The 24,585-nt window shown below is 36.7% G+C and overlaps 1 protein-coding gene across 1 annotated transcript in view; it reads right to left on the reverse strand.

Moving 5' to 3' along the window:
- Positions 1-24,585, reverse strand: part of GAS2 (growth arrest specific 2) — an 86,307-nt gene that overhangs the window by 42,931 nt on the left and 18,791 nt on the right. Inside the window, exons 3-5 of the mRNA XM_074884818.1 lie at positions 15,296-15,437; positions 5,083-5,146; positions 331-475 (exon numbers count right to left, since the gene is read on the reverse strand). Of these exons, the coding sequence (XP_074740919.1) occupies positions 331-475; positions 5,083-5,146; positions 15,296-15,437 (351 nt within the window). The remainder of the gene's footprint in view (positions 1-330; positions 476-5,082; positions 5,147-15,295; positions 15,438-24,585) is intronic.

Consider the following 24,585-nt stretch of genomic DNA (forward strand, 5'->3'; position numbering starts at 1 on the left):
AAGTGTTTGTTAACATACTATACACGTCAGTATGGGCCAAATCTCCTAGTCCTGACTCAGTCCTTTCTCAGACAAAACACCAAGTGGGTGTTGATGAATAAGAAGTGAACAGAAAAATAAAACGGAGTAATAAGAAGGGAACTTGGCCCTAAGCACAAAGCTAGGCTAAACTGCAGATCTCCTACACAGTGTGACATTTTTTCCAAACTTCAGGCATAAATAATTGTGGTCAAAAATAAATTAACTCTATCAGTCCACAAATCTTTAAAATACACTGAAATGTTCAACTCAGGCTTCTGTGTGCTTTGCAAGTAAGTGCATACCACTTACAGCATCATCCAACAGTTTCCCTGTGCTCTTTTTCCCAGGAGACTTTGTTGGTGACGGTGAAGGAGATGGAAGGGGGGCTGAAAGTGTTTCCTCTTGTTCAATCTCTTTTTCCAACTTTATTAATCCAGGAGGCTCAACCCCAAACCTTTTGGAAACATGCAAACAAAAGTCCTTATAAAGCATTACATATTTTAAAACAAAATGGTGGAAAGAATTTATACTGTCTGTATTGCACTATTGTGCAATAACAGAATGCCACGTACATTAGTAAACATGTATAAAATATATCATTAATGCCATCATTCCAAGTTAATATAAAAAATTAATTTACATGAAATTTCTCGGTTGATCAAATTTAAAGGAAATATATGTTTTTTTCATCTTCTCTGTCTGATAACATCTATGTGGGTGAATGACTAACTTATGAACAACACTAGGCCTCAAAAATTGCTATACCATGTAGGAGAGACTCAAGTTCAGCAAATCTGCTTTGTTTCTTGGCTTTTTTTTTTTTTCCCCAAAAAACAACATCCTTTCAAATTAATTGACAACTTATATTCTGTCTTAATATTTTTCAAAGAAATCCAGATGAAAAGGGATTAAAGGTTATTCTGGTCTTAACTATTGCACTGAATAGGTAGATAAATTGTTACACGGCCAATATTTTTCAGAAGTTGCTAATACTTTTTCTAACCAATTTTTGATAGCCAAGCTTCAGATCTCTGTTTACACAGCAAAACACTTGTAGCTCCAATTAAAATAAAATACATGCAACTTTGGCATGGAGCATCTCAAACAGCACTTGGAGAGCAAGGCTCTTTAAAACAATGCCTCCTTTTGAAAGCTTTGTGGCAAGTGATTAAGTCAGTATTTCACAGCAAGCAGCAGAGCTTGGACAGATGTCAGAGCTCTAAAAGCCCATCCCATTTTCCTAATCACTGATAATTCCCCTCTGTTTTTTTGGCTTTGCCAACAGTGAACAAAACCCAGAAAAATAAAAAGATTTCCTTTTTCAGAGAAGGACTTCAACTTGGAAGAGTTATCATGCCAGGTAGGCTTCTCATAGCAAACTACTTGCATAAATCAAACCATATTTTCTTCTGTAGCAGAGAAGTCCATAGCCCAGATGCAGAACTATGCTGACTTATCTAGGTAAAGATCTGGACGCTAAAATACTGAGCAGTAACAAATATATTACAAAAAACTAAGCTAAATAACATAATAATGTTAAAAGTGTACCGAGAAAGGGTGTAAGCACATACACAGCCTCTTGTGGTTTTTGATAACTTTTAATTTAGTCACACTACTGCCTAGTAAACTAACATAAAGAAAACCAACAACCAAATCTGTGCTTGTATTGGCTTCTAGCTGGTGCAGTCTGCCTAATGAAAAGTCAGCCAACATTGAAACAAGCACTTATATACAATCCATTTACTTCCTGTCTGTCTGCAGATGCTGACAGGCTGTAAATCATTAAATTCCCACTGGGCTCTAAGCCTACACCTGCATGCAGCCTTACTCATCAAATAACACTCTTCTACTCTAAGCAATGCTGCTTCTTTGTTTCTACTGCTTTTCATAATCTCCAATTTTTGTCATTGTGACAGACTTTTAAAGTTCCCTGTACTTTCAGTGTTCTGAATTCCTCTGGTGATGAGTTGAAAAATAAAACCAATGAACAAACAAACATATTCCACATATTGTATTAACCTGAAGCTGGAAAGCTGAAATGGTAAAAAACACATCTTTTCTGGGAGGGGTAGAGGTGTAAATTCTGTTGTGGAAGGTATGCTGAGAATTTCCTTTTCTGCTCTTTTCTAGCCTGCCTTCTGGTAACTACAAATGAAGCAGCATTGGACTGTAATATGATCTCCAAAAGACTTCGTAGAGCACCACTTCCCATCTTTACCAAGGAAAAATTGAATACAATAGCAGAAAGATCTTTAAATTGCTCAACAGTAATTTCAAAAGACTTGTGGGGGTTGTTTAACTAAGAACTTCATTCTTTCTGCAGAAAAGATAGTTTATCTGTTTTTCACTGTATAATTTCTGAATTTACTTTGGGAGAATGCTGGACCTGTGCAACCCACTGCAATAGCCCTGTATATTGTCAATACTCAATTTCATCCTGTAGGACACTTCCCTCTCCCATAAATGTTCTCACTCTACCCACATGAAATCTGCTGGTGCACACAATGGCCCATTTTAGCTACTGAAATTGCACAGATTACCTCGGAATTTTCTTTTCATAAACAACTGAAATCCAGGATAGTTTATCAGGCAATTCTATTTTTATTAGTACTTGGGCTTTGAACCACCATTCTTTGAGCCAAGAGATCACACCAGTTTTCCACTCACTATGTAGACCATCCATCCAGTCCATCTCTCTCTGGCTAAAAGGACACTATGAGAGAACATGCTAAAAGCATTGCTAAAGCATAGGCAAATTATCAACTGTCTCCCCTCAACCACAGAGTATCTGCTGAACAGGTTCAAGTTTAGCAGAACAGAGCTCAACTCTATGTCCTCAAACACCCCCCATTCCTGCTCACTTGTGCCTCAATCCCAAGCCTACCTTCATCAAGAAGAAAGGCCTAACTTGACTTATGGGAGTTATAGACCCTGAAGAACAGTAATCTAGCTAAGCAAAGTGTGCTAAGAGCTGGCTCCTTGTGATGAATAAGCCACTTGGAACATATCATTCTGCTTCTAAAACAGAAGAGAAAAGTAAGAAGTTATTCACTGTCTCTTTTTTTCATTCTTTAAAAACATACTGAGGCAGTTCCTGTTCTGGAAAGCAGACCCCTAAGACTGTCAATAGATCCAGTTTGCTTCACAAAGCAAACATATATCTGACTTCTGTTTCAAGCAGCAAAACTATGCTCTTTCCTATGCCTAGTGGAGGCAGCTATCTATTCTCCTTTTCCATATAGTTCTAGCTTGCCATAGCTCAGGCAAAATTGGCATCATGTGTCTGCTTTTCAATTTTATTAACTTGATGTTCCCCTTCAACAGTTTTTGTGCACCTTGGAAACTTCCAAGATTATAAACGGGGTTTTGTTTTCAAAGAGATACTAGAGCAGGAACAAGTAGACAGACATGTTATTTGACCCCTAAGCTATAAACAAAAATAAAATACAGTAACATAATGCATAAAATACATTAATGGTATATGGTAATATACAAGTATTAACAATAAAAAAAAATAAAAATATTTTAAAGGCAAAGGGATAGATACGCATAGTAAATGAAAACATGGTTCATTTATTGGTTCGGTATTTGTTTTCATGCCTGGAACAGAAAGCATCTGAGACATGGAAGCTTGAGACAGAAGACAAATACAAAGGGTAAGATTCTATCTTACTTCCCTTGTAGATCTGTTGAGAAATCAAATCTCATTGCAAAATGAGATTACGCTAACTCAACCAACTTTAGCAGAATCCAACACTGCCTAACCACTGATCTGCACTCCCTGAGGAAGGTGGATACAATCAAGTAATCAACCTGGGGCAGACATTCCTGACAATTATGCCCCTGGATATAGGCTTTTTGGATGTTGGAAGGTCTGTCTCCAAGCTGGGGACCTTGAAAGCACAGTTTGTTTGCTCAGGTAAATTAAGATTCATGAAAATCAATTTCACTGAGTACCTACTGATCAGAATATTTTTTTATTCATGGAGAGCTAAATTTTTTTTTTTTTTTTTTTTTTTTTTGGCCATGTTGGACTGAATCCGAGTTTTAGAGGTAAGAAAATTCCTGCAAACTGGAAATCAACTCTTTTTCTGGCCAACACTATTCATATGCAAGCTTCCACTGACAGCGAGGGCTTTTCTGGAACTTGACCAAGAGATAAATTTCTAGTTAAGCATCTTCTCAAGTGAGTTGTATTTACAAAATATGAATACCCATATGCAATTATGACATGAAAATACTAGTTCATAAGCTTGGAATAAACAGGGGTCTCTTCCACATTAATTGTAACCACAATAAATTCTTCTGAAATTAATGAAACTATTTGAATAGCAAGGCACTCCAATTTGATACATGTGGATGAATGCAACTGCAATCTGTATGCAAGGCTGGGCAGCAGCACTGCTGTTTATATATTTTGTAGCAAATCCTATGTGCTATGCTGGTTAAATCTGCTTCTGCAAAAAGGGGAAAAAAATCACAGTCTAATTACTGACAGTTTGATTATCTAGCAAAAGGCACTGTTGTCTTGACATCAGAGGTAATGCTACAATGAATTGAAGGTCCAGCCTGGCTAGAATCATCTGACAGAGAGGGAACAGACTGATAACTCAATTCTTGTATTGCTTCTCTTGGTGAAAATCAGAGCTGAATTCATTTAAATAATAAGATAAGAGTCAGTGTTGCTTAGGACAGATTTAGGTCATGTGAAGATCAATTTATTATCAGTAAAGTTAATGAAATCTCAATTGTTTATAGATAGAGCTGACTATTAGAAGGAAAAACAGCTCAAAGCTTTATTTAGAAAAAAATTCTCAAATATTTCCCATCCTAACATGACAATAGCAAACAAATACCTTCACTGGGGTGATAGTACAGAGATTTCATTATATTTGTTACCAACTGCCCACAAGATATTCTTGAGTGACATCAAGACAAGAATTCTCCTTGAATCTAATGAGTGTAAAAGTGAGCTTGAGATGTGCTGATTTGATAAGTCTCTCAACAGCTACTGCTGTCAAAATGTAAATATTTCTTCATCCTTTAGATATTTTCACCTACCTTGCTGCAATCCTTCCAAGTTCCAGCAAACAAAGGCACACTTCTCTTGGCTGCTTGTGGAGAACTAGAAAAGCAAAATGAAGATGGAAAACATTCATAAATAAAAGCTATTTTAAAGATCTTAGTGATGAATGGAACCTAATCATCAACCTCTGTAACTCTTGACTCAGACAAAACTTGGTTTTCTTTGGCTTGCAGTGGACTTTCACTACAGTAAAAAGGATGGGATTGAAGAGTGGTTCTCAGAGTGCAGACAATTTAGGAAATTCCCATTTAGTTATCCTTTACTTCCTTTGAAAATACCATTTTAAATCTAAATCATTGAGTAATTATTTAGGCTACTTGGTACTCTGCAAGCAGTTCATAACTATTCAAAAATAATCAAAAGCTCTGGCAGAACACTAAAATTAGTAGGATGTCAAAAAATAAATTAATGACATTAAAGTGGTACTTTTGTTCCTGCAAACTAGCACAACTCCTATCCTTTACATCACTATTTTTCTTAGCCTGTTTACATCACACAAATAACAAAATTGCATTAGCAGATAGCAAAATATATCTCATTACAAATTTGGTCCTGAGTTTGTTATACATCTACTCTTAAAGAAAATAGGAAACTAGAATACTTTAAGAATTCAGCTCATCATAGGAAAAAACCCAACCAAAAAAACCCCTTTTCTTCTGTATATATATATCACACACATACTCAATTTTTCAGGCTTGGCTTCCACACAAGACCTGTAGTTTTTAAGCTTCAGAAGCAGCTGTTACACAGCATGAAGTTCTCATTAACAAATACCACCATAATCGAATATAATGACTTTTTCAACCCCCGCCCTCCCAATTCAGATAGGTAATGTTCTGTAGAGAAGCCCAGCAAAATATATATGCAAAACCCAAAAAATCAGTAAATGAGGAAAGTCCTGTGGCTGTTTGCATAACCAACTCCACAAAATTCCAAAAAGAAGAAAGAAAAAAAGAAGAAAAAAGAAAAAAGTAATGATGAGTACGTTGTCATCTTCTCTCCAGAAATACCTATTGCAGTAAAACCCTCATGTTGTGGATAAAATTCAGATTTTAGAAATTTTCACAATAACTGAAAGATTTATTTCTTAATATTTCAGATTGAATTGACACAAAAAAATAGTTGTGTGAATATTGGTATAAGTCAGGAAAAAAGAAAACACAACAAAATTGACCTTAACTCATTAAAAACAAATCAAGACATCTGCTGTATAACATTTTGGTTTTCTAAAGACTCACCTAACTCAAATTCATGAAGAAAAAAATATCACACCTGAAAAAGATATTTCAATGTCTAGTTAAAGCTCTGAAAGTCATTACTTTGTCCTATACTGTATGTATGAGATCCAGAATGGGAATCCACATCTCTAAATAACTAACGCCCTGGGGCAGATCTTCAGCTTCTACAACTTCAACTTCCAGCTCCGCTGACTTGACTAAATGTATGGTAAATTGTGTGAGTTGAATGTCCATCCCAATACCTTTTACTGTGTATATATAGCACTTTGAGATGTATGCATTCTTCCTCTCTAATCTCATCCAAATATACTTCCAGAAGTGAAACTGCAGAGCATGAGAACTAAAATGGCACTGCACTAGGGAAAGTATTTTTATCCTTCAGCCATCTGTTATTAAGAATATAAAAGAGGCAGACTTGGACATTCAGCTATTCTCAATGTTCTTCCTAGCCACAACACAGTAAATTTTATGCTAGCATTCAGTATTTTAAAGTGTTAGATTCATGACCCTAGAAATCTATCCTGCTGCTTTGGTTTTAAACCAGTTGGGACTGCCCCAAAATAAAACTTGATTTCAAGAAACAAGGCATCCCCCAAACTATAAATGGAATAAAGCAGTTTTGGAATAGCCAACAAGAGTCCAATATTTCTGAACTGCAATCCACACGCATATGCACATCTGAATGACTTTGGAAGAGAGGAGAGAAAGAGAGGCTTAAGTAATATTATTTGCAAAAAGAATCATAAATAGAACTGGGTGAGGATTTAATTAAAAAAGATAAAACGTTTTTCTGTCAATGCTTAAAGCTCTTCTACCCAAACAAAATTCAAAGTCCTTTAGTGATTCTGACTCAACATAATCTAGACATTTTTCATGCATTTCATATTGAACGACGTGACACAGTGAAATCATTGTTAGAGGATGAAGAGCTGTGCAGGCAATAACCAACCACAAAACCAAACATCTGGTCATCTGATAAAATGACAGTGTCACAGTGCTTCCAACAAGAAAATGTTAGCATTCCTGAGGACTATACCAGCATATGTATTTGGGAACTTCAGAGACAAGCAAATGGTATTTTGTGTACTGCAATACCCACTGGAAATAATTTAGATTCTCAAAATAAAATTTTCTAAATTTTTCCAAAAGCACAGCTGCAGTTTAATGGGCTACCACCTCGCAAGAGACTGGTCAGGAGTTACAGCAAAAGCCAGAGAGACACAAGACAGCACTTCCACACCTGTCTTGGTCCCAAACGTTCAGTATAACCTTGAGCGAGCAAATAAGACCATTGCTTTTTTGGAACAAGTAGGACTTTCAAGTGCCTTGATTTCCAAGTACTTATTTTAAGATACTTTTTGTCTGGTGCTATTCCACAATAACTGAAAAAACTCAATATTTACAGTCACTTTCAAAAGGCTGCTTCCTAAGCTTTTTAAAAAAAAGCTGCCTTTATACTTCCATCTAGAGAACAGAAAGAGAAACATTTCTTACATGTCCTTTCTTAGTTTTACTTATAGAAGTTGAATTAATTGATATTTTCAAAGCACTTCAAGACATCTGATTGGAGAGATGGCAAAAACTACTTTGGAGGCACTATACAGCGTCAAAATCACTTATTTCATTATCTAAAATAAGTACACTACTAAAGAAGAAAATCTGTAGAAGTCCTCATAATTCACATTTAAATTCTCACTGTACTGTACTTTAAATTCACATTTAAATTCTGACTGTAATGCAGTTCATAGCTAACTACACTACATACTTGCACACAGTTTCATAAACATGTAATTGTACATATATATATGGTAATAACTTATATCATTTGAGGACTACAGGCAATTCATTCTGAAGTGATTGGTTGCAAGCTCAGGTTGAAATGTAGCTTCTGTACCCATAGTATTCTGTTGTACCTGTGGGAACTACATCTATCATTTTTTGAATTACTTACAATAATCTCTATTAATATTTGCATTTCAGTAATAGGCACCACCTCAACTTTTTGACCTGAGCAGTTGCTTAATCTCAGATATCCTGTATGGCAAACAGACATTTGCTAAGTAACACATTTTCTGTAATTGTATCAATTTATATGCAGTTAGACATAGTAAGTACTGGAAGCTGAAAAATTACTTTGAGAAACCATCTTCAGTCTATCTACAGCCACATACACAATTCACTGCACATCATTTAAATTCTACAGTCAGCAATTCACTTCCACAACAGTGCTGCTGTATGCTGTGAAGAATTCAAAGAAAAAGCAAAATTGAAGATTTCTCTAACACTTCTATGATGCAAGTAGTATTATTATCCTCATCTTCTACATAGAATTAAGGTAGAAGTATTAGATTAAAAACAAAAAAAAAGCACACTTATCTAGGTACTAATCTGAAATACTTACTGCCAGGGTACTGTTGAGTTTCCTAATCCTACATTTTGTATAAAATCAAAGCCAACACAACTAGTGATCCCATTACAAAGTCTGATATGGATCTTCCTGCTACACATGGGAGCTATGTCATATAGCCATAGTTACTTCTTCTGACACCATTCAGTAGCAATATCAAAATACTGTCCTTCAGCATCTTGCATCATTCTCCAAACATCTTCAGATTTTTGCAGCAAATGAGGCATGTGAGAAGAAAACAACATACCAGCAAGAGTTTCTTTACCTTCATGAACCATACCATACCAAGATGTTGGCAAAGCAAGGTCCATCCTAAAGAGAACACAGTTCTTTTACGGAAAAAAGAGCCCATGACCACATGAAAAATTGCTATGTGTATCATATTGTACTAAATAGCTTAACTAATGTAGTACAGCCACCCTTAATTATAGCCCAAGCACCTCACTTTGCATCATTAATACATTTTTTGTATGCAATTTCCTACAATTTTTCAAGTTTTCATACAGGGAAGAAAATATTCCTGAGGAATCATTGGCCAGTCCTCCTCTACTAAACATTAGCAAGGTGAATCATGTGAGTAGGTGACTATAAGCAAGTAGCAATTTGTAAATGTAGAAAACACACATGCTACACAGATCTACTGCATAAGATGAATGGAAATATCCACCTTGCCAGAGAATCTCACTGATTATATTTGCTTGACAAGAAAGCAGTGTGAAAGTTTTGAAAAAGTGCATACAGGTCTGGCTTATTTTAGGTGTCCGACAGTTACAGACCCTTTTGCTTTCCATCTCATCCATTTCAAATCCTTCTTATCCGCTGTCCTCAGCACCTGCATCTTTTCAAGCTCCTTCCACCCACTCTTTTTTAACAATACTTCATTTTCAGCTCCTAGATAGCTTTTACCCCTGCTCCTCTCTGGCTACAAGTCCTTTCTGCACACTGCTTCAATCTTGCTGCTGCCCCTTTCTCCTATACAGGTCCTCCTCTCCTGATCACTCACCCCTTGTTCTCCTTCCCTGTACTTCATTTCTTTCCTACCTACTGTTCACCACATTCCTGCATCCTTGGCCGCTCGCTTCCCCAGTGCCTGGATGCTACGAGGAGAAGCAGAGGGAGCAGAGAAGGACCAGCCTCTGCTTTCAGTGCTGATCAGACCCAGGGCTGTGAGGAGACAGAACACACCCTGCACACGAAGACCATGTGTTTGCTGAGCACATATAAACTGAGACTGTTCACCATAACAAACGTAACGGGTTTTGTTTTGTTTGTGTTTTGGTTTGGTTTGGTTGGTTAGTCTTTTTTTTTTTTTAAATTAGCAGAATGCCCAACCATGATGCAGGAACAAATTTCTTACACCTCCTTGCCAATTTTCAAGCCCTGGCTCCTAACATTTTTATATGCCATTTCTAGTGGAGTCAGTTTTTCTTCCAAACATAAAATTTTTGGTTTTTTTTAAAAATATCTCAGTCATAGCTGAACCAAAAAAATGGATATGATCTCTGCTTCTAAAGCATGTTTTTGCTCACTAGAAGTGATTTTCTGAAGGGTCTTAGCATTTATTATGATAGGCTTCCAATTGTCATCAGAATTCACATGTTTAGGGAAGTTGTTCAAAGCGTTGATCCTTTGATCCTTCTTCCTATTGCCTTTCACTTCCTCCTTTAATACATTTTCTTCTGATCATACAGTAGGGGGTTTTTTTGTTTGTTTTGTTTTTTTGAAACATTGCTTACTCTGTTCAACTTACTCCAAACACATTCTTGCTTCTGCATCAAAGGGTTATACTATGACATTCTAAAAATCAAGGAGTTGTGTTCTGTCACTCCCCATTTCAGTACTATCACTTAAGAAAGTCTCAAAACAGTTAAGGTTTCAAACAAAGTAGATGTACGGATAGTAAAGAACTAATCTAGAATGAATATAAAGATCATCTGAACACCAGTAATTTACTGGAATTCATTTAAGATGTTAATCCAATAGTAATAACAGTGTCCGTGATGCTTCTATAGTCCTCAAAATGACACATATTCAACAATATTATGAATTGTTTAGTAAAACGTTGTGAAAGACAGGACAAAGCCTTATTCTGATGCAACTACATGTAGAATTTAACATGGAGTTACAAGCTGTAAATGCCACTGTGAAAGAATGGTGAAAATACTTCTGCCTTGTAACATGAAATCAGATAAATTAGAGTATTAATTTAAAAAATCATTTGCCCCATGCATAAAATATTTTAAGCAATCAACATTTGAGTGTTTTTTAAAAAACTTAAAACTAACATTAAAATAGACAGAGGTGTTTGTGTTTAAATCTATTATTTCCACTAAAACACTAGGTGCTTTTGTTGAGGAAACCTGTCCGTTAAACTTCAACAAATAAGTTGCATCAAAAGAAGTCCATATCACATACTGTGTGTACACACGCACAGTTACATAATATACAAGCACAAAACATTAATACAATATCATCCAAGAATTCTCAAAACAAGCAACACACATTAGCATGCTGGCACACTTGGTGGCAAACCCTTTTCTTGCTGGGTAGACTCTTTATCATAGAAGAGATGCAGAATATTCACGGGTTCCAAATCCTATAATCATCCAACAACTCTATGTTACCAACAAAGAGTTTATAACTTATGCTTTAAATTCACTTTACTAAAGCAATCATAGAAAATCTTACCATTCCTACTATTTGGTCAAAAAGAGTTTTCTTCAAGTATTACACTCTTCAGGCTTGAGCACCATAATTACAAATATCTCCATCTAGAATGTTTCCATAAATTGAATTACCATAGCACTAAAACCTACAAAGCGGATATTACAAAATACATGTATCATGGGAACAGAGTAGTTACAGACAGTATTACTTTTCTTAGACTGCAAAGAGTTTGTGCATTATGTTTCAAGTCCTAGATATGGGACGTTTGACCTCTGATACATCTAAGAACCCCATTCGAAGACAGTGTATCTCAAGATTTGCCCAGATGATCAAAGTTTGTACTTTGGATCATAGGTTTTGGTATGAAGAAAGCTAGTTTTTTTCTTCTTTAAATACACTAACTATAAAAATAACTATGAAAAACATGCTAAATTGTTCAACAAGTGTAGAGAGCATGTATAGTCTCCCTCTATTTTGCAGCAATCAAGATTATCCCCACATACTGTGTTGCTGTATTTGTTACAGACACTACTGTCTTTTCTGCGCCTCATACAACAGGTACACCATCGTTGCAAAGCTGTTAACTCTGGGACTTTCCTGCCATGTCTCTGCATTAAGATAAGTTCAAAGGGCAAAATACATACAGATTGCTACCAGTCAGCTTTGCCTGTATTACAAATCTTCACGGAAAACTGTATTTCCAATTTGTTTGTATTTTGAACTATGTTAAAGCATCATAACGTTCATCAACTACAAGTTAGTAGTACAAGTGCATTGTTTTCAAACTTCTGGGTTCTGTACTGATCTCTTACAAGGATCTTTAAAGTACCTCTACTGATTAGAAAGCATAATCATATCTACCAGCATAACAAACACCACTTTTTTTCCCCTTCTATTTATTTTGAAGACTTGGATCCCATTTCCTTGTTTAGCTCAGCTGAATAACCCAAATCCAAGAAAACATTTGAACCCATGCTTAACTCTGAGTAATTAAATTACTAAATCAGTCCCCAAGTGATGGACAAGGACACAAAGTGACATGAGTAGGTCTCTACTCACCTGCTTGTCCGGATCAGCCCTATAAGGTTAACAATATGAAGAAACAACCTCTAGGAACCCTCAAGATCCCCATTAACATCACTCGGCTGCACGCTCCTCAGGCACGGACTGCACCCACCTGCCATAGCGTCTGCCTGACACCGTTCCATTCAGTGAGGAATGCCCTCATACGGCTTCCATCTGAGTGCTACAGAAGTGGGAGCGCTGGATGCATTTGTGTGCAGTTATACTTGAATGATTTCAAAGACTTCGGAACTCATCAAGATGAGAACATATTTTGAAGTTATGAGAAATAATAGCCATTAATAATTTCTTAGCTAGTATATACTCAATTTTGCTGATCTTTGAATAGACTTGGGAACTTTTTTTTTTAAATCACTAGTGTCATAAATCCATCATTCAAATGTTTCAGTACCATAAATCTTAAAAATTACTCTTATAACATTAGAATACAAATTTTCAAAAAAAAAAAGCCTCAGGAATCTTTTATGTGATACAGTGGCATGAAGAAAATATCACTATGTGCATCTAATTAAATAATACAATATTTACATACCTTAAGGCAGAATAGAGTAAAAAAAGAACATAAAAATCGAGTGAGTTAAGAACATTAGCACAGTAAGGTTCCTCAATATAGACAGAAAATAGTTGCTTTATCACTACAAATTTACATATCGATACAGTTAATTAGCCTTGGGGAAAAAAAGACAAGAAACACAAAAAACAGTTATGTCTGTAACCATAATTTCACCACAATTATTTATCATCAAAAATGCAGCAGAATTCCATGACGCGGTATGAACACTGAGCTGTCATTCACACGTTTCTCACCACTTTGAACAGAACCTTTGATATTACTTACCTTTGCTGAATTTTTATTTCCCATGCAGTGGAGAAGTGATTTGTGGGAAAGAGAGGAACATAAAAACTTTAGATTGGCAACTGTTATGTTTCATCATTATTCCTAATGCATTAGAAAAACCTCAAATGAAATCAAAACTTTTAAGAGTTCTAGCTCAGACCAAGGGAGAATTGTAGCTTCTATTTTTATCTTTTTTAGAAATGGCATGGTCACTATCACCTTCTCAAGTTCAGAAAAAAAAGGTCAAAATATTATCAAGTCCTAATCTTATTTCCAGCACCAGAAGTCTTTTCAACAAGTACATTCTATAAACAGTAACACTCAGAGAAAGAAAACAACAGAACCTAGTTTTCAATCAGTGAAGAAAATCAGTCCCTAATCAAACAAATCTAATACAGCACAGGTTTGCCCACTGCGTATTTGGGCATATTTCACTTCAGTTTTCTGAGAGAGGAAGGCATCTTGAACAGCAGCTTTCCCAGTGCATTTGCACTCAGTGTTACATTGTGGCAGGCAAAGCACTGCGTATGTGTAAAAATTAACTTATCCAGGGAATGTTGGTATTTCAGCTATGCCAATTCCATCTCTAAATGAGATCTGGTTTCTTAACAATGCACAACAAAATTCTTTATAAACACGCTCTCTATTACACAGTTAACCTATTATTGGAACAGTGGTAAACTGATGGGTTTACCATAGCAGTACGAAGTCTAAATTCATTTAAGTGTTGGATTAACCACAGGTTGTTCGGCTTATCTCATACATTGGAGGCCTGTGTCTCCTTCCTTCTTGTCTTTGCAAGTTTCTTTATCCTAGGTAATGTCCGACTTCTCCATCATTTCAAATCTTTAGAAATACAATTACTATTCATCTTCCACATGCTTTACCACATCCATAGAAATTTTCTCTTGAGGATTTAATTACCAAAACAGAGACAATACATATATCCTCCTTACTGTTTGTCACCTTTCTGATACTAGTTTCTTCTCTGCCAAGCATTTTTTCCTGGAGATATAAAATGATTTAATTTAATTTCAAGAACCTCACAGGATAAAAGAATAGACAAATAAAAAAAAATTATTCAGAAATAGTTGTGCTAGAAGAGCAAGGCTGTAAAAGAAGGGGAATAGATCAGTTGCGACACAGATAAGAACTTCAACTGTGCAGTCAAAGACCTTTTGAGCAACAGAACAAAGCAGCTCTTGATCCAGTACAGTGTGTTTATCTGTCTTCCATAGAAACTGAGCTATCATCACAACTGCTTTATACTTTTATCTGAGTTCAGATAACAAACAAACATTCGATTCTCTTCATTTTATAATATTTGGCTGAAAAATTCTCGAGGTAAGATTCATAAGTTTTCCTTTGAAATGAGAAGAGTTAAAATAATGAAGAATATGTAGTACTAGAACAGTGATTTCCTAAGCAGTCCAATTCTTTTGATGGAACACCCTGAAACACTAGTGTTGGATAATTTTTGTCCAGAGCTGCACAAGAGAATCAGCTGGAAAAAAGGTCAATATAGGACACAGAGAAAAAAAATTGTATTTTCTCGCCTCCTGTGCAACCCACTGAATCTGCACAAATAGTTAAATGTCTGTGGCCAAAACTGAGCATGCACTTCTATCCTACTCTCCCAAAACAGAAAAGCACCACCTTATATATTGAACTAGGGAACAGCATTCCATGATCAAAAAAGTGTGTGTAGGGTGAAAAAAAACATCTGTATGCAAGATATTATAGAAAGATTTTTGTCTCATTTCAGATCCTCTTAAAATGGACTTAAATGAATTTTAAGTGATGCGTACTTTATTTGCTTCAGATAAGAGGCAGAATTAAAACAGTCAGACACAGGTCAGATTTGGAGTCACGACCTATTAAGACAGCCACTCTGTCTTTCAAGGCAAAACACAAGTTACTTAAAATTACCAACTACCATATAAACAAATACATACCCAAACCTTCTGATTCAAACAGGCAGGTATCATCCACCCCTACATCTCTGCACCAGGATAAGAAATTTGCTGTGTTGTCTCGTGCAAAAAAAGACCCTGAAGGAGCATTGGCTTTGCATGGAATCTTCCGTACAGGTAAAGTCTGAAAAAAAAAGTTAGATAAATGATACATGCTAGCATAACACTTAGGTATTATGAAATTAATACACAGGTTTTGCATAGATGGGTGACTGCCAACAACATATTTCCTTGTCTATTAAAGAATTCCAAGAAAAGAAGAATGAGAACTGAATTTAACAGCATGATGTTGTCAACCACAAAGTCTTTTCAAAAGCATCATGATAGGTTACAAGACATGAAGTTCCGAGCTGAATCAATATTTTAGGAAAATTACCAACTACAATTTTGGGATTTAGTGTGTGGTTCAGTTCACTGAATTTAAAATAAAAAAAAAAAAAAAAAAAGACAGACTTTCAACTAGGAACTGAACTTTCCGAAAGTTGAAGTGAATTAGTTTCATATCTATGTTAGGAAAGAATCAGAGTGTCACTGTAAAGCAACAGGTCTTGAGGACTAAAGACCATAAACACTTCAGAAAGGCCACTGTCTTCCATTTAGCAACACACAAATGTAATCTAGTAGCTACAAGATCAAGGTTTAACACAGAGCCAGGCTCTCATTGCACCAGAGTAGCTCCACTTACATGATTTTGATACCAGAGGAGATGCTAGTGATACAGCGTATCAATATCTGAACCAGAATAATTACCACAGCAAGCTTTTTGCTTTACTGAGACACATACAAAGAATCCTTTAGCATTTACTTTACTTTCATTTAAGGTTTCTTTTCCTCAAAGAAGAGCCGCCATCCATGCCAAAATGAAGAAGCAATGAAACATTGTTACTATGTAACTTTAGAAATCTCTAAACCATGGAGGAATTCAGACCCTATGTCGACTTGAATGTGCTGCTTTTCTAATGCTGATTTATGAAATATTTGCTTCTGTTCTGGAGTCAGTAGTTACTCAATGGCAAATCAGCTAAGAGGTAGAAAACTGAAAATGGTGTCTCTACCAGTGCCTAGATCTATGTCCAGAATTCTGTTTTTAACAGTCCAAAATAATTCTTCAAAATGTGCAGGACAAAAAAGACACAGGAGTACGCTTCCCCTTACAATAGCTGCTGATAGCATCCTAATGTCAGTATTCAAAGACAGTTTAGAAAGAGTTACATATGATTTTTTATTAGACATATGATGGCAGCAATTTAATTGCAGAACACATCTACATGCACAGAACTACTCACATCTATATACCCTGGCAACTCCAGGCATAAACACCATTCTACTTACTTTATCAATATGGTAATGGGAGCTTATAAATTGTCTTAGACATATACACCTGCCTTATAAATGTTTAGACCTATTCCTCAGATCGCCATCTAGCTCTCATTCCCCCATGATTCTTGTTCCAACTGCACTTCTTTACATTTCCTTGTTTCGCAAAAATTACGCTTATGTTTCAAAATATTTACAAGGAGATATTAATACTTTTCTACATTGTATTAGCAGAAAACACTGACCAGTTTTACATAACATTTTAAAGAAAACTCCAAGTAAACCTTGTGTCACAGTCACCACATCACCTCCTGGACCATACTGGAACAAGTGAGAGGAAGGAGGAAGAAAGTAGGAAAGTAAAGACAGCTATTCACTAAAACCAGAATCAATAAAAAACAGTGAAACCTGAATTCCTCCAAGGGGCTCTAGATATGAAACAACCTTATAGATCAGAGCACAAGGGAGTCGTTAACTGTTGATTTCAATCCCTTGCCATTCTTCTGGGGGAAAAGAGAGGGAGGGGAAAAGAGAGGGAGGGGAAAAGAGAGGGAGGGGAAAAGAGAAAAAAGTGCTCAGTTCTCACAGACCAGGGCATTTTTTTCTTTAGGAAAAAAAAGCTGTTAGCACTAGACACATTTCTAGACTGGCACCCTTCTTTTCACATCATACTAATTTCTTCAAAGAAACAATGAGTATCTGTACCCTGAGGCAAATTCTCATTATACTCTACAGACTGCTTCACACGTTGAATTTCCCCTTGTGACTTACAGCCTTTAGAAAGAAGTAATGCAGCATTTGTTCATCTCTGCCCACTTCCCCCCCCCCCCCCCCCCCGCCCCCCCCATGCTTTCTCAGGAGATTTTAATTGGACATGTCTAACAGTCTTAAAAGAGCACCCGCTTCTGTTAAAAGGAGTCACACAAAATTCTCTGGCAACCTGCTGGAGGAAGGTCAACTAGTCCAGACTGCATTTGGAGAAAAGCTGTCAAAACAAGCCTTCTGCTTCATGATTTTGTACTAAAAAATCTTCCACAAAACATTGCAAAAACCTTAAAGAAGTTCCTTCTTCAAAATAATTTCCATAGTGAAGGTCTAACCTGACCTTACTTCCTCCAGTGCAGAAGAGGAAGAAGCAGCGTGGGCAGGGATGTTGGACTGGCTAACAGCAGCATGAAGCAAGGTGGACACACACAGCGAGTAGCAAGAGTTGAGCTGCTGCATGAGGGAAGGTAAGCCAGGAGCCAAGGGTGACCTGGCACAGGTGGTGGCAGCCCTCACTGGCAACCGTGCAGTCCTACACTACCCGAGTATGGCAGTGCTGGTGACATTACTGCTTTAGCCAACTGTCCTCTTACAAGATGAAGCGACAAGTCAGGTCTAGTGTCTGTCCAGGAAAACAAGCCAGAAACAGCAGAAGACACAGCTGGACACAAGACTACCAGAGAAGCTGAGGCTCCAGCCACAAAGCAAGGCTGGAAATGGTCTGTCCACAACATGGCTCAGGCAAGAAGGGGGGATGAGGTCAAAGGGAGCTCCTGGGTCATAGGCAGAGAGTGCAGGTTGGGTCCCAGGTGAGGCTGGTCAGGACTATTAAGGTATTTTGGTTCTCTCAGGTCCTGACAGCAACTCTTCTGTGTTTAGTGCTCCAGTGGAACCAATCCCTTCAGAAATACATAGCTAGTTTATAATCAACTCTGTCTTGTCAGTAGATTCAAAGAGGTGCCATTTCACAGCACTGTATCTTCATCTCATTACATACAACATCCACTGTATGTACAAGGTACTTGATCATATTCTCACAGAAACAAACTACCAGCAGCTATAAATGGGTTTAACACAACTAAAAATTAAGCAGAATTAAATTATTTTACCATAATACCTCTGCTTGGACTAGACTATCTGAAGTAATTCATGAATGTTGAACCAACTGAGTTCACAGGTCAACGTAAGGAGACCAAATTATATCTGACAAAACTATACTCTTTGGAAATTTTGAATGATTATGTCAAATTTGAAGAACAAATCCTGGATGACCTTCTCACAGATTGCCAGCACTGTGACAGAAACAAGATGACAAGAAGCCAGCTCCAGTACTCCTGGTACTTGCAGACTTGTGCATAAGCTACTTCAGAGAGCATGGGAAGGAGATAAAGCTGGTTACTTTGTGGCTAAAAGCAGGCATGCAGTGTCAAATCATGTCACCTCCCAGTTCACTCTTCAGTTCTCATCTCCGGATTTTCCACAGTGCCTGTATTTAATTTTGCTCTCAGTCTCTCCTTTGCAGAAAACTAGCATGTCTCCTCCAAGACATAAACTGTTTATAACCCCAGGAACAGCTAAGGGCATTACAGGTCAAATCATACCAGCTTTGTTGCCTTCCACTGAGTTCTCCAACTCCAGCCCAAATGATTCTGTGCCTTTAAACTACTTTGTCCTGTCACATCCCCTGTTCTTTCACGTCATGTTAAGGGTATTAAACACTGTTCTGGAGGTCTGTGATAAAACCCTGTGAGATTATTTCAGGAAATTTGAACTAGGAAAAAAAAAACACAAAAAAAAAGAAATATGTATGGCTGGTGGCTGCCATCTGGCAATCAGAGGAGACTTGGGCCTTGTGCAGGCACAACCAACCTGCTCTACTCGGCCCTAAGCCCACAGGGCAGGAGCAAGTCTGCAGCCCTGGTCCTGGAGCCCAGGAGCGGCTCCTTGGCACAGATGTCCTCAGCAATACTAAAGCAGCTGGAAGCAAGAAGATAGCCAGGAGAACCTGCACTGCCTTTCTTTTAAGTGGCTATTGGGAAGGCATTGCTATGCCTGGCAGGAACACAGAAAACTACTGTTATCCCCCAGGGTCACTGCTGCTCCCAGTACTAATGACATATGAATAAATCTTATTCTAAATATTTTATGTCTTCTGATTTAGGTAGATGGTAATGACCCAATACAGAAATGCTTTCAAGAAAAGCAGCTCAGAACAGATGGTTTATGTGTCAGAAATCGATGCAGTTAGAGCCAGAAGATAAACTGTCTAAAACTTCATGTACATAACTGACCATCCATACTTCTGTACCTTGACAACCAAGTCAGACCTTTAAACACATCAGTCAACCTAGCTTCATGGCAAAGCTTAGACATTCATAGAGCTTGCAACATTTCTTTTACAATTATAAAGATTACAGTGTCTTTTAGAAGCACGTTTTAGTAGTAGCAGCTACTGACAGCTAAGAGTCTAGGTACAGAACTATCACACTTTATTAAATCTTGCAATATTTTGTAGTTTCATAGTGACAGAAAAGATGTCTGATTAATGGGTGCCCTAAACAATTCAGAAATGACAAACACCCAAGTGTAAAAACAAGGCATGTCTGGGCTACAGAAGGGAAAAATAACGTACATTATTGAAGGAACGGGGAAAAAAAAAAGAAAGCTTTAAGTCATTTTATGGAACAAATACTACACAGATAAATATCTCCAACATCACATGATCTCACTAAAATGTAGCATTCTATATTTCATTCCATTTCCCACAATATTAGGGTCTTGCGGAAGAGAACAGCAAAAAAAACCTCCTTTCTGTTCAACAATAGCACGATCAGGTTTATCACAGAAGTCACAGGGAAATACTCGTATTTTCTTATCACCTACTAAATTTCCCTACCACCTTTTAAATAGAAACCTACTTTTTTAATATTTCCAAAACTATCACTGTAATGTTCAAGCTAAAACACATGAAAGCTCTTATTTAAGGAAGGTTTCATGCACAAATATTTTTTACTGATTTGTATAAATGGCCTGACTATCTCAAAAGTGCTTTCTAACAGATCATTCTGAAGTAATTAGGTTTCCATATGGCAAAAGTGACTTTTGTTGACATAGTATAGTATAACCGCAGTTGCTTTGAAACAGCAGTGGTCGCAATTACTGCTATCAAATATCATGAAAACAATTCCCCAGTCACACTCCTTTTACAATCTTGTCTTGTTGATGTGCATGCATGTGGTTTAATGCAGGATGTGAAAGTGTGAGTGAAACATATGATGCAATCCTGGAAAAATGCTGTCAGGTTCATTTCTAAACCCAAAAGGGACTCTCTTACACCGATGCTCTGAAATCACATGGAAAAATATATTTTTTGTACTGCAAAATGAGGGTCTACAAATACATGTTAAAAACCCTGATTTTTTTTATAGCAGCCTTGAGCCACATTTTGAAGATTCCTAATCATACTTCCTTCTCTGAATAGATGATTTCACAACTTTGAACTGTCACTCACACTTGAACTAAAGGAAAAAGATTAGCAATTTTGTTTGTTATGGAAGAGGGTTACAGTTAGCTAGGCACTCACAGGAATATTTGCTTTTATTGCCTGATGACCTACATTAATCAAAATGGGGGAGGAAATTTTAGAGGCTGCAGTATCTACCTGCAGTGGTTTCTCTCATGTAGTTATTTAGCATTATATAAGCAGAAATTCGTACTGAAATGTCAGTTTATCAGCTAGACAGAACATGTATCTGTTTCAGAACTTTTCACCATTTTGCATTTAACTTAGCTACTGGCCACACAGCTATTCTTTCCCGTCTTAAATTCTTCCCTCATTTCACTCAGGTATTCTTAGAAATGCCCTCCTCCCCCTTATAAAATCTGAATTAGCTCATTAGGACAGGAAATAGAAAAGAGAAGTTCTGATACAATCTTCTCTAAATATGATTTTTCACCTTGTGTTTTATTAATTTGTTAAACATAAGTGAACTGAAGCTCATTGTTACAGAACCTATTCTTATTGAGCTGTTACAATTCACCTCACCACAGAGTGACAACGCCCCTAACCAAGCATCATTTATTCACTTGCTATTCTTAATTCTTCAGGAACTCAAACCTAAAATGTTTCAGATCCTATTTATAAATCACGGAAGCGGTGTCCCAGACACTCATTTCAGCAAAGGAAAATTAAGTTTACCTTAGACTGCTTTTCAGTGCCAAAACTCAGCTTTAGTGAATAGTCATAAAGTATAGACAAGTATGAACTAGACATTAAATAAAGGAAACTGTAATACCGACAAGGTAAAACAACTACTCCTTGGCAAGGTGGGCCCAGTTTTGTCTTTCCCCCCACCCCATTTACTATGGGAGAGAACATTTTCCAAATATAATGGCTGGACCAACCATCAAAAGAATGTGCTAAATGCATATGCAAAATGAATAGAAGGAACTCTGAATATGGAAATAACACACAGAATTTAAAATGAAACATTTCCCACTGCAAAAACTAAAACCTAAGAAAAAATATAATCCTCCCCAGCCCTCCCAAATCTGCAATAAAAGTTAAAATCCAGGAAAATTTAAACAACAAAAACTCAATATGGAAATTTTGAAGGCTTGAGAGACATCAATAAAAATTGCCAAATTTTTCAACAGACATGGAACCAGGAATAGCTTCCAGATTGATGAAAAGTGACATTGCACTTACAACAAAGAAAGCATCCCTAAGCAACTCGCTTAACAATTGGCAAAACATTGTCCTTCAGTGAAACAGTCTTTGCACTGTCATATTAAGTAGAGAGATGTCACTTTAATGGAGGTTGGATTTCAAGTTTAAAGATCATGTGTTGACCAGATTTTTACCCTATGTAATCACTGCAGAGACCACCAAAAGCCAAAAATCACTCATTATCAACTTCCTAGATTCTAAGAAAGCATTTGTGATCATTTCAGAATACCTAACAGATTTATGATATGCCAATAAAAACAATTAAGATCATCAAGGCTTTATATCAACATACAGTCTACAATGTTAAAATAAATACAGAACTAAGGGAATGGTTTAGCCCTGTTATTAGTGTCAAAGTACAATACATTTGCCTACTTCTTCCACGTAGCATTAGTTTTAACTTCTTAACAGTAAGCATAGATGGTAAATAAGCTTAATTTAACAACAATACAGTTTTAAACTTCAGATTTTGTTCATGGCTTTGTCATTCTAAGTGCTCTGTCCAAGACACAGCTTGCTGGTCACAGAGCAAAAGATGAAAATGTTGGTTAACATTCCAAAAAAGATGAGGTTAATAAATAGTTATGAAAAACTAATTTAACAGAGACACTGCAACTCCAACTTCCAGCAGCGTGTTAGAAAGCCAAGGAATACAAGAGATGATTCAATTCACATACAATGCACAGGAAAACGGGGATACCCAGAAGTAAATAATGTCAAAAATTGGCAAGGCAGAAGCTTCATTCACCAGCTTAAGCACATTTGATTATTTACTGATGACTAATTTAGTCAAGGGAGATGCCCATTGCAACGTATGGAGGCAAAATGACTTTGTCTGCCAGAATCAGGCGGCCACCTGTGAGAGGCTGGCTATTGGGCAGCTGGATAACACAGAGACTGACAACCAGGAACCTTCCACTGGAGAGCAGGTGAGGCACAACTAATAGAACCTGACAACAAAGAGCCCGTTTAAACAGATGTCAGACCCTGTTCCTGCCCACTCGATTTGTGTAACTGAGGATGGGATTAAGTCACTAGAGTCCAAAGCCTTGGGGAGGTCTATAAATTGACTTTCAAAACTTCCAGGCATCTAACTCTGTAACATATCTGTGCCTACTGACAAGTTCACTTTTATTAGTAGTCTTTTCAAAGATCTTGTAGAGGTAATTTACAAACTCCAGGCATGTATACACCACAAATTAAAAGCCATTACTTCTACTTATCTACAATCTGAAAAGGCTATCAGGCCAAATGCAAAAATGAAAGGGCGTTTGGTTTTTTCCTAATGCTGTAATAACATTAAAGAGAGATGCTACTATTAAATAGCATTAAAGAGAGACTGCAATACAAATAAAAAAGAACGTAAGTTTCTTAAAGTTTTATAAGCAGAGAAACTACGACAGAGACACTAAGGTAAGCCATGGCAAAGACCTCCTTGCAGTGTTCCTGAAAACAAACACAAGGAGCAAAGCCTGGGATTCAGTAGTTCATTCCCACCCAATAAATGCTCTGTACTTTGTCCTTAAACTCCTGTTTTTCAGAATTTATGTTCAGATGGGAATTTTTTTAATTGGCATTTCATAATAGATTTCTTAGACAATACCTGATTAGAACAGAATGGGGCAATTCTCACAGCTGATCTTTCAGGACAATTACACCTTATCTTTGATACGTCATCATGAGCTTTTCCCTATCACAACTACAGAAGCCAGAGCTGAATTAACGTAGAGTTAATTGAAGAAGTTGAAGAATCCTAGTTTCTGAATTTACCTCGTTTATATTGTAATATAGTGAGAAATACAGGAGGATTGCATTTGAGTAAGTTGTTTGTGGCTATTTCATTGTCACACAGCACAGCCTGTGAATGAACATGGCAACTACATGCTTAAGTAGCAATTTTTCCATGAGATTTAAACTGGTCAAATCTGAGTGGATTTTCATAGGACACATTTCCAAAAGCATCTTATTAACCCACAGTCATGCCTTATCAAATATTACACTCTTGAAGGGGATATGATTCTCTCAAAATAAAGTTAAATATGAAAAATATTAAATTTTGGCAAAAACAACTCATTTTAGTCTCAGAAATTTTAAAATCACTTTTTCCCCTTAATCATTCCAAAAGAACCCAAACTAAGGACAATGCTTAGAAAATTTCAGTCTAAATAGCTCAAGTCCATCAAAACACATTATAGGTTCTAAAATTTCATATCAAAAGACCTTTCCATATTCTTCCCTACAGTATGGTGTAATATAGGTTCAAATAACCAACATATTACTTTGATCTATGGAACTGTAGTGGATAACCTTTCACTGGCAGTCTGAATAACAAATGTCAGAAGCCATTCAAATTCCTTAATGTAACAATTATAAAGGTAGGTATACTGCTGTATTACAGTCATGCCTCTTCTTCCTTTTCCGGCTGTTTTTCTCTCAATGATCAACCTCACGCTTTGTGACC

Source organism: Strix uralensis, chromosome 15 (genome assembly GCF_047716275.1).
Source record: "Strix uralensis isolate ZFMK-TIS-50842 chromosome 15, bStrUra1, whole genome shotgun sequence".
NCBI lineage: Eukaryota > Metazoa > Chordata > Aves > Strigiformes > Strigidae > Strix > Strix uralensis.